General features: G+C 44.0%; 1 protein-coding gene across 3 annotated transcripts; it reads left to right on the top strand.

Annotated features, from left to right (window-relative positions):
• Positions 1 to 1,248: 1,248 nt before the first annotated feature.
• Positions 1,249 to 14,812, top strand: LOC101937882 (cytochrome P450 2J4). Of its 3 annotated transcripts, XM_065553929.1 has the most exons (10): positions 1,468 to 1,849; positions 2,518 to 2,680; positions 3,400 to 3,549; positions 4,275 to 4,435; positions 6,006 to 6,182; positions 6,761 to 6,896; positions 7,927 to 8,114; positions 9,853 to 9,991; positions 10,977 to 11,193; positions 12,488 to 12,627. In XM_065553929.1, exons 1-9 carry the CDS (start codon positions 1,616 to 1,618, stop codon positions 11,147 to 11,149), a joined length of 1,521 nt encoding a protein of 506 aa, XP_065410001.1. In that variant the 5' UTR covers positions 1,468 to 1,615; the 3' UTR covers positions 11,150 to 11,193; positions 12,488 to 12,627. The 3 variants fall into 3 exon arrangements, with proteins under 3 accessions (XP_065410002.1, XP_065410001.1, XP_065409999.1); XM_065553930.1 differs by lacking the exons at positions 1,468 to 1,849; positions 10,977 to 11,193 and adding an exon at positions 1,249 to 1,458 and having other exon boundaries at positions 12,488 to 14,812; XM_065553927.1 differs by lacking the exon at positions 10,977 to 11,193 and having other exon boundaries at positions 12,488 to 14,812.
• Positions 14,813 to 16,126: the final 1,314 nt, after the last annotated feature.

Raw genomic sequence — 16,126 nt, 5'->3', positions numbered from 1 at the left:
TTACCTGGCGCCTGGGATTGGTGTGGGAGCAGTCCACGGACCACTGGTCCGGTGGGACGTTGAGTGATCCCGGACGAGCCCCCAAATTGTTGTGGAAAAAATCACCCACACATTGATTTTAGTTCACAGACTCAAGCCTGAGGCCAGTTTATTGCAATACACACCAATGCGTTGGGGTAAGAGTCCGAAAAATGCTACACCTAGCAGCAGCTCGCAGGCTGCTTTATTCCATCAAACCGCAAGCATAGTACAAATACATCATTTATGCGAAAATAAGAGTAGGGGTCTGTCCCTTTTGCCAGGTAACTCCGTCATTATTTACGAGAATTGGGTGCCTATTGGGTGGTTTCCGCCATGGGTGGTACGTGGCACCAGTGGGAGTGTTTTTCTAGTCAGGGTACATATTGTTTTTCTGGGGTTTTACGGTTAAGGGCATAGGGGTTTATCCCAGAACGCCCAAAGAAGATATATGATTGGCTAGTTTGGCAGTTAGCTGGAATCACGGGGGGCGGGAGGGTCACAGATCACCCAAAGGAGAAGCTGCATTTAGTCAGTTTGCATTTAGCTAAAGTTACCTATTGCTTTACACAAGCGGTTATTATATTTTATCAGCCATGAACATATTTCATTAGTGCTGCTGCTGTGGCTTTTTATTCTTTCCCTCCTTGGCCCCCCTCCCCTCCTCTGGTCATGACCCTTGACCGAGTTTGGCAGGAGACTGTGTCACTTAGCCTAGTTCAGGCTTGTGGCCTGCAGGGCGGGCCTATATGACAAGTCTTCACCAATGTTCTGATTGATGCAAGGGAGGCCAGCCAGGCCTATTCCCCCACAACACCTATAGTAAAAAGATCTTTTGCATTCCTGACTATCAGATTTGTAGAAAATCTGGTTTTACTGGATATTTTTCATGACAGAGGATGCGGGAGGAGGGAATCTGTAATTTATTTTTTTAAAAGAACCAGGAGAAAATGAGAAATTATAACTAAGAAGGAAAAATCTGACAAATCTTTGCCGATGAGCTGAAGGAACCAGGAGAGGGGGCCCTAGCAGGGTTTCCGGGTTAGGACTCTGGCATGGAAAGCTCTTGTGTACCTGTTTGAGGGTGTGTTAATTTTGCTTGTAAACTTTGTCCTCTGCCAGCGTCAGCAGCAAGTGGATGTGCAGGGTTGTGCCTGCTGCTATCAGGTTTCCCACTACCCCAGTCACTCCTCCTTCTTACAGCTGTAGGGGTGCACCTGGCCGAGGAAGATGCTGCTCCAGGCTGTCCCTGGGTTAATGTGGCTCTGGCAGAACATGCCCTTTCAGACATTGGCCGTCTTCTTAGGCCTGTTCCTGTTGATTGCTGACTGCATGAAAAGGAGACGGCCGAAGAATTTCCCTCCAGGACCTTTGCCCCTGCCGTTCCTGGGCCACATACTTCATCTGGATTTCAAACAGCCCCATAGATCTATAGAGAAGGTAAGTGGGGAAGAGAAGCAAGTGCAAGAATAGGAGTTCTGTTTGCATGAGCTTTTTTCACCAGGGAGTGGTGGGTGAGAGAGACGCTGGGTGAGACCCTCAGCTGCGCCTGAAGAATGTATAGCACAGCTCATGATGGCACCACCTCTGCACTGCCATGAACTTGGGTTTGTCCTGGTGCTGCTCTGGCCCCTGGCATAAATTACAGCCATCTCTACACTGCTCTGAGTTGTACCAGCTACTAACAGTCCCAGTGGGCCATTCCAGAAGCCTGCTGCCCGGGATCACCAGAGCACAGGAAAACCTCTGGTCAAACTCCTTTTCCCTCAGCCAGTGTCCAGGATGTGGGGGTCCCATCTGTGGATTCCTTTCCAATGGAAATCCTCAGGAGGTAGGATCCTCCAGGTTTATGTCTGATTTGACGTATCAGCGAATTGAGGCCTGATTACATGTGGATGGCAGTGTCTGATGCAGTGCACAATGTACCATGGTTTGAAGGTAGCGAGTGGGGAGTTGTGAGTGTGACAGGGGGCTTCCAATGTGTGCAGGGGCTTGGGCAGTGCAGGAGCAGGCCCAGAAGGACTTACCAGGTACGAACAGGCTCATAAAAAGTTACCAAGAATAGAAGGACTGAGACGTGGAAGGGGCTGTGTAGGGTTTCAGGTTGGTGCTCCTCAGGATTGGAAAGAGCTCACAAGGAAGTAGGTTGGGTGGGGGCTTGCAAGAGTTATGGTGATCAATTAAACCCTGAGCATGTGGGCAAGACTCATCAGCCAGCACCCAGGAAAGAATTCTCTGTAGTAACTCAGATCCTACCCCATCTAACATTCCATCACAAATCATTGGGCATATTTTCCTGCTAATAATCAAAGATCAATTAATTGTCAAAATTAGCCTATCCCATCATAGCATCCCCTCTATAAACTTATCAAGCTTAGTCTTGAAGCCAGATATGTCTTTTGCCCCCACTACTCCCCTTGGAAGGTTGTTCCAGAACTTCACTCCTCTAATGGTTAGAAATTAAATATGAACTAAACCACGTGCTCTTTTTTTTTCCAGCTTGTTGGAAAATATGGCAACATTTTCAGCATGCAGTTTGGTAGCCAGACAGCTGTGACTGTAAATGGATTCAAGCTGGTGAAGGAAGTGCTTGTCCATCAGGGTGAATACTTTCTTGATCGCCCACAAATTCCTCTTATGTACGAAATCTTTGGTACATTTGGTGAGTTTCTTTTCTTATCTTTTTCTTCAAGTATTTCAGGTGTAACATTTTTAATAATAAAGGCACCAATCCTGCCAACACTTACAAATGGGCTTCACTTTATGCACGTGAACAGTCTCATTGACATGTGCTCTGGGGTAGTAACTTCTAGTAAAATCAATGGGAGTTTAGCACCTAAATACCCTTGAGGGTCTGGGCCTTAGTAACTGCCTCAATTCTGCAAATACTTACACATGTGCTCATGTCTCATTGACTTCTCATGTTCACATCCCAACTGCTATATCCCAGGTGACAGCAGCAGCAGATTCACATGGCTACCATGTAGCTATGATGGCATGTAGAATGGACTTCCATCCTGGATGGTCCCTTGCAAGTTTTCCTTCAGCAAGAATCAGAATGGGAGGATTTATGCTTCTGAAATCCCTCAAAATTGCATCTTCCAACCTCATTTGTGGTCGGTATTGCGGCCTACTTCCTTCAATCTCAGCTCTATACATCTTCTGTAAAAGTGTACCTTCTGCATGTTGGACATGACCCCATCATTGCTAGAGCCCAGGCACTCTGATATAATAGTGATGAGCATGACAAACAGAACAGAAGAAAATATCCTGTGGAAAGATAGCAAGGCCTCACTTAAACTTGAAAAAGGAAAGGAGTGTTAAAGTTTTCTAATCTTCTAATGACCATTACAGTATACCAGGTGTCATTTTTCACCCCAGGATTAATCTTCTCTAATGGACATAGCTGGAAACAACAAAGAAGATTTGCTTTATCAACTCTAAGAAACTTTGGCGTGGGGAAGAGGAGCTTAGAAGAACGAATTCAGGTGGAGAGCAGATACCTCACAGATGCAATTGAGGAAGAAAAAGGTGAGAACTAGAGAGAATAACACTTTAATTATTCTATCAAAAATTGTAGCTCTTCTTTGGAAATGAACGTGAAATAACAGAGATGTACCTGAAACATGATGTTTGAATCCAGATCTTTCCTAACGCTTAGTTCAGATGAGGGATTTGGCTTAGCCCATTAGACATATATGACCCTTGGTGCCATGGTCCAGATCTGGATACGGATCCAAAAGTTTGGTGGTGTTTGAGATTCATGTTTTTATATAGGTCAGTAATGGCACTAAATGCTGAGTTGTCAGCCTCCACGTAGCCACACAAATTTACAAAACAGTCCCACAAAAGTGTTCATTGCCAAGACTAATGGCCATGGAGAGAAAGTAGTTCATAATCACATATAAGTAAAACCCACCTTCACTATAACAAAGGCAGAGACTTGTGTGGAAACATACAAATGTCTCTTTACATAGCAAAAACTGACTTGAACTGGTAGATTTGATATGCTGCATGCATCAAAATGCAGCTCATCCCATCTATGTGTTTAACAGTTTTTCAATATTCAGATAGGCGACAATGCAGCAAATGTTGCTCAAGGGATATGTATGAGTGTGTGCGGGAGTGTGTGATATATACATATGTTCAGGTTTTATTAATGGATATCATACAAATCATATAGTTTATGTCTGTCAACAACTTCCTTCCCTTTTTCTAAGAAACCAGAACATGGATTTCTCCCATTTTCTCTTTAGGGCAACCTTTTGACCCTCACTTTAAAATTAATAATGCTGTTTCCAACATAATCTGTTCCGTCGCTTTTGGGGACCGGTTTGAATATCATGATAGTCACTTCCAGAAGTTACTGCGGTTGATTGATGAGACGGTGTACCTCCAGGGAACTATTTGGAACCAGGTACAGCTTGTATGATTTTGATTGTAAACATATGAAAACAATGGGAAACCCCCAGCAGTTTCACTGGAAACAGGGCTGAGTGTGACAGTGTTGTCCCAGATTCACTTCTACCATAACCTGATTGTGGCATCCATGCTCTGTTTCCCAACAAATCTCTCTCCACCTCAGTTCCCCCTCCGGCTAGTCTCTTTCACCTGGCCCCCCTGAAGGTATCGTGCTAGGTCCTCAAACCTGACTTCTCTAGACCACTGCCGCCACCCCACAGGCACTTAACGTGATCTCTAATGGGGCTGACAACCCAGTGGGCTGTTTCAGTGGGCATCAGGGAGGTGTGCGTAGGAGAGGGGAAGAAGAAAAGGTGCCAAATCCTCACTGCTCCCAAGCAACTCCCTTCCTTGCTAACACACTGTGCATTAGACTCTGTGCTCAGGGGAGGGTTGGCTCAAGGATCTGTGTGGCAGGGGTAGATCCGCTGGATACTCTTGCGGCAGTGAGGATGGCAGGGTGTCATTACGCAACAGGACTGGTGGGAGGTGACCCCCGGAGGCAAGGCCAACCTACTGTCAAGGTCAAGGGCTCGTCCAGCTGGCAGCGTCTTCAGGTGGCCCCATTTGCAGGGACAAATCACTGTGTTTCGTAATGGTGATGGCTCACTGACACAGGCCCTGAAAACAGGGGGAAACATGGTTTCCAGGGACACAACATTGTTACCCAAAGCTTGTTGGACCTTTCTCCTCTTGTTACCTCCCAGTTCAGCACAGCGTAGTGGGTGAGATGAGACATAATCCTGCTACTGCAGCAGCGATCATGTTGAGAGGCAAAACACAGTGCCTGCGTCTATCTGCTCATGGGGCTGGGACCAGGCAGTCTCCATGTATTTTACAAACCCTCCATTACCAAAGTCTAATCTCCGATAAAAACTGTGGTAACATCAATATTATCAACATGTGTCGGAATGTGAGGCCAGATTCTGGCGTTGTGACCTTTATATCCTTCCTCACTTGTAAATCAGCAAATCATTAACAGGGTGGCCATTCAGCCATCTGAAGTAGCTACTAACACACTGCCTCAGGCAATACAGCACATTTTCCTGTAGGGGGGCACCAAAGCAATAGGATCAGGAGCTGGTGGCCAGGCCAGCAGTCACAGCAGCGGCCTGAGAGAAGACAGTCCGTATCTTAATGAGAAAGAATGGGCTTGTGGTTAAAACGCTGCACTGAGACTCAGGACACCTAGCTTCACTTTCTGGCTCTGTAACAGATGCCTGTGCGGTCTTGGCCAAGTCACTTAATCTCTCTCTGCCTCAGTTCTCACTCTGTAAAATGGAGAGATTTCCTTTCTCTCACCCTCTGCCTGTTCTGTCTCTTAGAATTCTAGGCTCCTCAGGTCAGAGTTGACTGTTATGTATATGTAAAGTGCCTACCACACTGGGGTCCTGACCTTAGTTGAGATTAATGTGGTTTGATAAATGCAGTGTCTTCAGCTGAATGCATGTGGGTGTATTAAACCGTCAGATGCCTTTTTCTAAAACTAGGCTAAAATGTACTGTGTTCTGTTTGTATGTCAAAAGCTGTATGACTCCTTCCCGACCATAATGAAGTGGATACCTGGACCCCATCACACCATTTTTAAAAACTGGGAAAATATGAAGTGTTTTGTGGGGGAAATGATTGCAAAGCACAAAGAGGACTGGAATCCATCTGAACCCAGAGACTTCATTGACTGTTATCTGAAGGAAATAGCAAAGGTAAGAGAGCAAAGAATAAAGTGAACAGGAACAAACCACTTCTGTGTTTTAAAAATTAGAAGTAGAATGACAGTAACAGGGCTCACCAGTTGAGTTCTCTGAGCATCTGACCCTCCATTAGTTATCAGTTAGAAACCCCAGGTAGGATGGAACTGATTCAGCAAAGCCTTTAAGCACATGTTTTCCTTTAATCAGCGAGAGCAGGTTCGCTGAAGTCAGTGGGACTACTCGGATGCTTGAGTGCTTTGTTGAATTGGGCCCTAAAAATGTAAGGTTACCTGTGCTTTAGGAGCCAGACCCAAAGCCAGATGAAGTGCATGGGAGTCTTTCATTGACTTCACCAGGCCCTCTGCTCAGACCTAAAATCAGCTCCAACTTTTCACTCTCAAGAATGATGCTAAAAGCACAGTCTTTCTCTCTAATGGTGCTGTCCTGGCGCCCTCAACTCTCACCAAAGGCAATGGAAATTCAGGGCACCCAGCACCTTGCACAATTGAGCCTGGAATGATGTTTCCATGGCTTTGTATAATAGTAATAAATATTGTTGTAGTCCCACCCACATATATCTTTGTTCTAAGGCCGATGCCGACCCTAGTTTCCATGAAGAAAATCTCGTATTTTCCACACTGGATCTTTTTTTTGCTGGAACTGAGACAACGTCTACAACCATCCGCTGGGCTCTGCTGTACATGGCCCTATATCCTGACGTTCAAGGTAAATGGTAATGGTTTATATTTCTAATCTCTTAATAGCTCTTCAATTTCTACCCTTAACCCGTGCCACATCGGGGACTTTTCACAGAACTCAGAATGTTGATTTATGAAATCTTTGTGCAAATGTGCTTTCTACCCACAGTAATCATTTTTCCCCACTCAGAAACCCTTTCTTTTATTGGAATTGTTTCTTTTTTCTGCCCTCAGTTACACCTCCAGCAACTACTGCAAGGGCATGGAGTGCAATCCACAGCTGCAATACCCTTGATTAAAGAGGAAGCTGCCCTTGCGGCTAATTAACAGCACTGGGACTCAGCATACCCAAGTGCTAGTCCAGGCTCTACCTCAGACTTTCTGTGTGACATTGGGAAAATCATTTAATCCTGTAAATGTGGCTTATAGATTTCTAAAAGGTGTTCCTCGGTCAGTGTCCTCTTCAGCCTTGAGATTTAACACAGAGAGGCTCCAAGGGGGACCAATATTGAAAATAATGGCAGATATAATCTGCTTCATTTAATGCAAAATAGGTGCGATCCTTGGACTCTTTGCAAGCTGCTGGAATAACCCTGTGCCCAAAAAATTTGAGTCTTACCTCACAGAGAAAACCAGCGGATAAATATTTTCATGCTCCAATATCTCTTGGGTCAGACCAGTAATTGATTTGCTATTTTGAACAGGGACAAAATACGTATTGATAATGCCTTTACATTTGATTTTGAGAAGTGCAGTAAACGCCTCTTGCCTTCCATATTGGTATTAAAGGAGGTCTTCCTATTATGCCTAAATTACACTTTAAAATTCCTCTCACCTCCTTACCACTGCATTTGTCTCAGGCTAACCAGCAGTAGTTTTCTTATGTATTTGTATGTTCAGATCTCTACATTACTCACTGATGCTGTTTCCAATGCTTGAATCGAGCTTTATTAGGTATAGCCTTAAAATCAATGAACTCTAAACTCTGCACAACTTAAGTCTGTTGTTTCAAGAACGTATTATTCTTGGAACAATAATGAACTCTGCTCTTTTCACAGAGAGAGTGCAAGCAGAGATTGATGCAGTGATTGGCCAGTCTCGCCAGCCAGCCATGGACGACAGGAACAACATGCCATACACCAATGCAGTTATTCATGAAGTGCAAAGGATAAGCAACATCGTGCCTTTCAGTGTGCCCAGAATGGCAACTAGTGACACAACACTGGCTGGATTCTGTGTGCCAAAAGTAAGCTGGACAGAAATGTAGTTTTCACTTCTTATCTTGGTTTAAGAAATTAATAGAGATCAGCCCAAACCAAAGGCCCAGATAGAAACACCTTCACACCCCGGAGGACCCAGTTCTGAATCGGAACCCATTTCGGTAATCAACCCAGATCCAGAGCTGCATTTTACAGGTGGCCCCTATTTCTATACTGGGCTAAAATTCCTTAACCAAAACCTTGGATGCTCACATTCTCAAGCTTTGAGGAAGTCGAAATCTAGATCAGAATTTTGCAGTCTATCTTCATAAAACGAGATGTAAATTATTTATTTTAATTGCATGAAACCATAGTAAAAGGACTAAGAAGTAGGTCCAGCACAAGTTCACCACTGTGGCTATTGATTCATGAAAGATCAGCCAGGTTCTTGGACGCAGAGACTTAAAGGTATTCAGGCACCTAAGTCTATTGGAAATCAATGGGAGTTATGTGCCTAAATACTTTTCAGGGTCTGGGCCTTTGGTGTCTGCAGATGGGAGCGGCTGCTGCTTTTGACGGGTGGGGCGTATCTCATCTTCAGCAGCTCCAGAATTCTGAACTGCTTTCGTCTCAAGCTGCAGCATTTCTGACTCCACCTAACCGTGCTGCTGAGCCACAATTTCTCCCCATGGAAGGGAGCAGGCTGGAATTCCTACCCCAGCGTTCCCGGACTATGTTCAGCGGAAGCTCTCCTCAGGTCCTAACACATGGGCGCATTCTTCTTCTCCAGCCTGTGGACTGATCCTCAGTGAAATGGGGACAAACCCAGGCTCAAGGCCAGTGAGCTCATTCTGGAGCTCAGGCAGGCAGAGGACCATTCTACCAGCAAGTGTGTCGCAGGAGACCATTGCCTGTGGCAACCTTCCATTCTGCTGACAGTAACCCTTCATTAATATAACTTACGGGAAATGTTTGTACACAGTAGCAGGGGGAGAGTGCATTATATCTGCAGATAGCAATTAGGAGTCCAAAGAAGTACTTTAGCTCACACGAGTGTTAGTTTGCAGGAGCACTTGCTGGATTTGCCTAGAGGTATATACTATACACATATACATCATTTGAGGCCAACAACCACCACATCCCTGAAAATTTGGCCCTTAAAAAAGAAAGGTGGGTGGATGGGTTGTGCTTCTTTTTGACACTTTATGCTGTATAAAGAATGCCTGAGAGTTTCTATTTTTTCTGCTTGTTTTTTTTATTAGAAATTCAACCTTGCCTACCCTGTTTTTCCTAGGAGATGCAGGAGAACTAGTAGGTGTATAACATCACACCTGTGAAGGAAACGAACCTGTTTAGTTGAGATGGGAAGTGATTTTTAGTCACACTGGTGTCCATTTTTGGTTTGTTTGTCTGTTGTGATATTAACACCTGTTTAACTCAAATTCTTAAAAACCGGTTGGAAGAAAAGCTCTCTTTCTTCAAAGATTAACACCCCGCACCTTCATCTAAAGTCTGTGATGGCTCTCATTCTTCTCTCTCTGGGACCTCCAGAGACACTACCAGCAAAACCAGGGAAAGCCAGATTTGAAATTCTAGATAAATTTAAGGTAAAGAACTGGCTGGAAAATTGTCCTTTTTGAAAAAAAAACATCCTTTTGTGCCTTCTTTGTACATCATAAAAGATTAAATTGAAAGGCATGACCCCTTCTTTTTTGCCTCTTTGCGGGTCACAATTTAAAAATGGAATCAGGGAAGGTTTAAATTCCTTTCTTTCTCTTTCTTTAGGGCACCGTTTTGATTCCCAATTTGACATCAGTGCTGTTTGACAAGAATGAGTGGGAAACCCCTCATACTTTTAATCCTAAGCATTTCCTGGAGGATGGTCAGTTCAAGAAGAGAGAAAGTTTCCTGCCCTTCTCTGCAGGTGAGATGTGTCTGACTCTGTCCATTTGCACTATAGCACCAAGTCTTGGCCTCTCTCCTTTTTCTGTTTAGAAAACTCCCCACAGCATTTATTAGTGACAGAGGCACAATGGAAAATGGAAAGCTCAGAAATGAAATTCATGGCCAGAATTTGTGTCCCAGGGTTCCAGCTTGTGCAGTTTTTTCATAGGTAGAGGGCATGTGATTCTTGAGCAAGTGCTCTCTCCTAGAACAAGGCTCGACACAACAACAGGAAAGAGTGGCCTCAGTTCTGCTACCCTTATCGGTATGTGTACACTGGAGATGAAGGTGTAATTTCTTGGTGGGGGTGATAAGCCCATGCTACCTCGGAGCGAGCTAGTGCGCTAAAAATAGAGGTGTAGCCATGGTGGTGCGTGCAGCTGGATGGACTAGCCATCCCGTGTACACCCCCTTCCGAGACCTTCAGAATATACTTGGGTGGCTAGCCGCTCATGCCACCACGGATACATTTCTAGTGTTAGTGCGCCAGCTCCAGTGTAGACATGCCCTAAGGTGGGCACAAAGAGAAAGTAGCCTGCGTCACTTGTTGGGAATGTAGGAGTGAGGACAGAAGGAATAGCGCTCCTCACCTTTTACCGCTTCCTTTCACTTGTAGGGAGAGTCAGCAAGGGGAATAAATATGGTAAAGATGATAAAAGATGTGGGAGATCCCTGAAGCAACCTCATAAAAACCAATCAACCTCTAGAACATTTTACCATAGAATGTGGTGGATTCTCCATCACTTGGACTCAATAAGGGCTGATCCCACACAATTTAAATCAATAAGAGCTTTAGCATTAAGTTCCAGAAACAAAAATGCGCGTGAATCAAGGATTCACAGGTTTGCACAAGCCTTGTTTATATACAGGTCTATCAGGGCTTTCTTGCAAATGAAAAGAACAAGCAATATTAGTATCCGCTGTGTGTGGCTAAGGAAAGTATGTAATACCTTTTTCTTTTAAAGCGGTTTATCTAGAAACTAAGGGTATGTCTATACTACCCACTAGATTGGCGGGCAGCGATCGATCCAGCGGAAGTCCATTTATCGTGTCTAGTCTAGACACACTAAATCGACCCGCGAGTGCTCTCCCATCGACTCCTGTACTCCACCTGCGTGAGAGGTGCAGGCGGAGTTGACGGGGGAGCGGCAGCAATTGACTCACCGCACTGAAGACACCACAGTGAGTAGATCTAAGTACGTCGACTTCAGCTATGTTAGTGATTCAGGGACACACAGCTCCCTTCTTTAGTAATAATGCTGACTAGACGTGCATGTGTTCAGCAGGCCATGTGTTATGTCATTGAGAAGCTAGGCCAGGGAAAGATTACACCCAGGGGCGGCTCTATGTTTTTTGCCGCCCCAAGCATGGCAGTCAGGCGGCTTTTGGCTGCGCACCTGCGGGCATTCAGCTAGTCACGCTGATTCGGTGGCATGCCTGCGGGAGGTCCGCCGGTGCCGCGCCTTCAGCGCCCCACTGCCAAATTGCCGCCGAATCCACGGGACCAGCGGACCGCTCGCAGGCATGCCACCGAAGGCAGCCTGACCACCGCCCTCACGGCGACCGGTAGGCCATCCCCCCACGGCTTGCCGCCCCAGGCACGCGCTTGCTGCGCTGGTGCCTGGAGCTGCCCCTGATTACACCTCATCTATGTAATTTTATTTTAACTTTTTAATCAAGAAATAATACAGCTACGTGTAGCTGAGAATGTTAGGGAAGTAAGACATCAGCTAGACACAGAAATTGTAGCGCTTTAACAATATTAATATACATGCCTCCTAGATTTCTGTCAGTTAGGTGTGTGATATTTTTTTAACCAATTTAAATTAAAACATCACAGCCTTTCTAACGTGGATGCAGTTATGGGAAGGGGAATAAGCTATACTGAGATTGGGCACTAGTATAAAGACATTGTTATATTGGTATAAAAATGTGTGTAGATCAGACTTTCAATAGCTATGCAGAGATGTGGTTGATCATCCAAGAGCTCTCAAACATGATTGTTTCTATTACTAGAAGGAATTACCGAAGTACTGTTATAATTAATGGTAGGTTTCAGAGTAGCAGCCGTGTTAGTCTGTATCCACAAAAAGAACAGGAGTAGTTGTGGCACCTTAGAGACTAACAAATTTATTAGAGCATAAGCTTTCGTGGACTACAGCCCACTTCTTCAGATGCATATGAATCTATGCTTATGCTCTAATAAATTTGTTAGTCTCTAAGGTGCCACAAGTACTCCTGTTCTTTTTGTTATAATTAATGTAAACCTTAGCATCCACTTCCATAAGGGAAGGAAAATTTAGTACTAAAAACAGGAAAAAGTGACTCAGAAGGGAGGAACTGATGACAAATCCATCTCCTCTTCCTCACTGTTCTGAAATTGCTGCTGTGGAAAATTAATGTCTCTTTTGTCCTGAGACCCAAACTGTTCTGACAAGACTCCTCTGGCTGATGTGCACAACTGTCTTCTTTTCAGGAAAGCGCGGTTGCCTTGGCGAGCAGTTGGCTAGAATAGAGCTGTTCCTGTTCTTCACTGCCCTCCTTCAGAAATTCACATTCCAAGCTCCGAAGGACGTGAAGCTAAGCCTTAAATTAAGAATGGGAATTACTTTCTGCCCACAGCCATATAAGATCTGTGCGCTGTCTCGCTAGGAAAAGCAGGAAATGTTTGTCATTGCCCCATTTCTTAAATAATTACGCTTTGCTGTGCTTGTATATAGGGCTGCATTGGCAGTTCACTATGTCTCCAAATTTCCCTGCCTGCCTCCGTTCATATAACCCAACAGGGGACCAATATCAGCAACTGGATGATTTGGGAACCTGATATTGGAAGGGGCTGTGGCTGTTATGATACATCCTACCATGACGGCAGCTCTTCCTGATGTCCCTACCACACCAGTCTCTGTGCATGCACACTCAGGATGGCCGAGGAATTGTCACTCCCATATCAATCTGGTTGAAAAAAGGTAAGTATATTTCATGAATTCTTTCAAAAGGAACATTTTGTTTCATTTGCAGTTTTTCATGAAATATTTACTTTTTCAATGGAAACTTTTCAAAACAATTTAAAAAAAAATATGACTGGTGTGAAAAAAATACGACCTTTTCTCTCACTTTTTAATGAGGGGTAGGGAGAATTTAAAGACAGGAGAGAAAGTGCGATTTTCCCTACCAACACAAAATTTAAAAAATGAAATTTCTTTGAAAAATGAAAAATGAAAAATTTCAACCAAGATTGAAACACAAATGGCAGATTAAAGCTTTTAATCACAAAGGCACTACAAATACCAGCCAGGTCGATTAAAAACCATCCAGATGGCAACCTTACCTATGATACATGCACACAATTTGTTTGAGGCCCAATGTAGCCCATAATGCAAAATCTGGTCTATTGCATTTCCTACTTCAAACACTGAACCAGCACATTACTATAACTTTTTCTTCTTGACATCACTCATAGGCAAAGTAAGACAGAGAATCAATTACAAGAAGAAGAAAAAGTTTTGAAATGTAACGGTCTGATCCTGTAAAGGCTTAAACGTGTGAGTTTACTCATGTGAGTAGTCCCATTGCTGATCAGGCCCACAGTGTGTCTTTACACCAGGGAAATAAAATAGTCCTTAGCGTTCTCATTAAATTTCATAGCAAAGAAGAATTGATTTAACTTTTTCTTTTTTTAATAAAAGCTGTTGATAACAGGAAAAAAAACATTTAAAAAAGAAATCCAAACATTTAGGGTTAGATTTTTAAGACTCTCACTGATTTTGTTGAATAGTCAGTCACATGAGTAAGCCCTTGGAAATCAACGGATCCACTCTCCTGTGTTTGGCTCTTAATTAAAGGTGGCACCCACCATGTGCCAAATTTCCCCAAAGATGGTATATGCACGCTCAGAAACAGTTGCGTGGCCAGAAGTGGTGCAATTGACACCTACCCAACCATTTGTCCAGCCTGTGTGTGGAGAGGCTCTGTATTGCACACACAGGTACTAGTTTTCCAAAAGTTAATGTGCAACATAGCATTGCACTCAAATTGAAGCCAGCTTGTGCTCGCTTTGCTCATCTGGCCCTGTGTCCACTTCTTAAAAATGTAAATATTCTTATGAAACCATTTCAAACTTAGATTCTGTATGTGTGTGAGAGAGAGTTGTTAAATACAGCAAATTGCTGTGTATTCCAGAGGACAAAGTAGAACACAAATTGGAGAATATGGACGCACAACAATATACGGGGAAATTACCAATAGCACCATGGCAGCATTTCTGGAAATTAAATCACTGAAGCTCCTTTGCTGGTTGGGCTTCTAGACCCTGCTTCAGGAAAGGAGTTACACACTTGTTTAGCTTTAAGCACCTACTTAATTGATTTCAGTGGACTCAAGCAAATGCTTAACTTTAAGCACGTGCTTATGGACCGTTTCCTGAACTGCGGCCTTTTACTGAAAGCTTTTTGGGGCAGGAACTGTCATTTACTATGTGTTTGTATAGCAGCTAGTGCAACTGGCCCCCATCTGATTGGCCTCTTGGCACTACTGCAGTTGGTATGTTCAATTATAATAATGTAACATAATCACTGTGGCCCCATCTTTGATCTGATTGCAGGCCTGGGGCCTACATTTGTAAATGAAATGGCCAGTAAATGTATAATTACAAAGTGCCCCAATACTTTGGTGATTGGAGCCAAAAAAGAAAAAAACCTCGTCATGGAGGACAATGGGAGTTGATTGCTCAGCGTGCGCAGCATCAGGCTCGAATGTAAGCCATCAAAACACTAATTGCAATAAAAATGATGCTTTCAAAACATTTATCACCTATTGAAAAAAGATCGTTTGCGTTCCTGACTATCAGATTTGTAGAGAATCTGGTTTTACTGGATATTTTTCACGACAGAGGATACGGCAGGAGGGAATCTGTAATTGATTTTTTAAAAGAACTAGGAGAAAATGAGAAATTATAACTAGTGTAAGAGGACTACTGTAAACTCAGTGGGGGTATGTTGGTTGGCTAGCTCCCAGTACCAAAAGAAAGGGGAAGGGTCGATGCTGAGGCAGAGTGGAGCTGGAGCTGAGGCAAAGTGGTGTGGTTTAAAAGAAAAAAAAACTGTTAAAACTCATAACTTAGCAGCATTCGGTGTTTGAAAAAAAAAAAAAAACCTTCTAGGAGGGATACAAGTTAAGAATGTTGAAACAGGAAAATGTTATGCTTAGTTACCACTTGGGCAAGGTGGCGTGCTATGTAATACTTGCAAGATTTCACTGTAATGTTTTACAATACATAGCAGCACAATGCTGATTCCATTGATATTGTTGAGCAATTCATGCTGATTTTATTTCAGCCCACATCTTAATAGTTTTGAATACAAGATCACAATTTTCAGCTCAGTTGGTCTGAACATGCAGAGCTTTAAAATTGCTATGCTCTAACCTGTATATTAACTACAATGTTGTAAACCTGCATGTCAGAGAACTGTGTGCCACTACTACTAGACAGTGGCACAGTGTGAATCACAGAAATGTAGAACTGGAAGGGACATCAACAGGTCATCTAGTCAAAACTCTGCGCTGAGGCAGGACTGAGTAATAACAACTAGACCATCCTTGACAGGTGTTTGTCTAACTTCTTAAAAAACTCCACTGACTGCTATTCCATAACCTCTCTAGGTAATTTGTCAAGTGCTTAACTACCTTTACAGTTATGAAGTTTTTCCTAATGTCTAACCTAAATCTCCCTTGCTACAATTTAAGCCCATTGCTTCTTTCTCATGCATGTCCTGAGTGGGACGGGGGTGGGTCCAGGCAGTGGGATTGGGGAAGGGAGGTCGAGGGAGTCGGTGGGTGTGTGGGGATGGACTGGGGGAAGCAGGGTGGAGAAACTGAGGGGGACAGGACTGGGACTGGGGGGATCTTAGGGGGATGGGACAGGTCTGGGATGGGGGGGAGTAGGGTAGGGGCTAAGGGGAGCATGAATGGGACAGGATAGAGAGAGCTGTGTAGAGTGGGGCGGGGCGGGGCGGGGAAGACAATGGGGCTTGGCTGGGGAGGGTCGGGTAGTTGGGGAGAGGGATAGGGTCAGGAGGGGGATGAGACAGAGGGGAGCAGGACTGGAATGGGGGGAAGT

Source organism: Chrysemys picta, chromosome 8 (assembly GCF_011386835.1).
Source record: "Chrysemys picta bellii isolate R12L10 chromosome 8, ASM1138683v2, whole genome shotgun sequence".
NCBI classification, from domain to species: Eukaryota; Metazoa; Chordata; order Testudines; family Emydidae; genus Chrysemys; species Chrysemys picta.
Note: the sequence above shows the minus strand (reverse complement) of the source record. Positions and strands in the feature narration are given on the sequence as shown.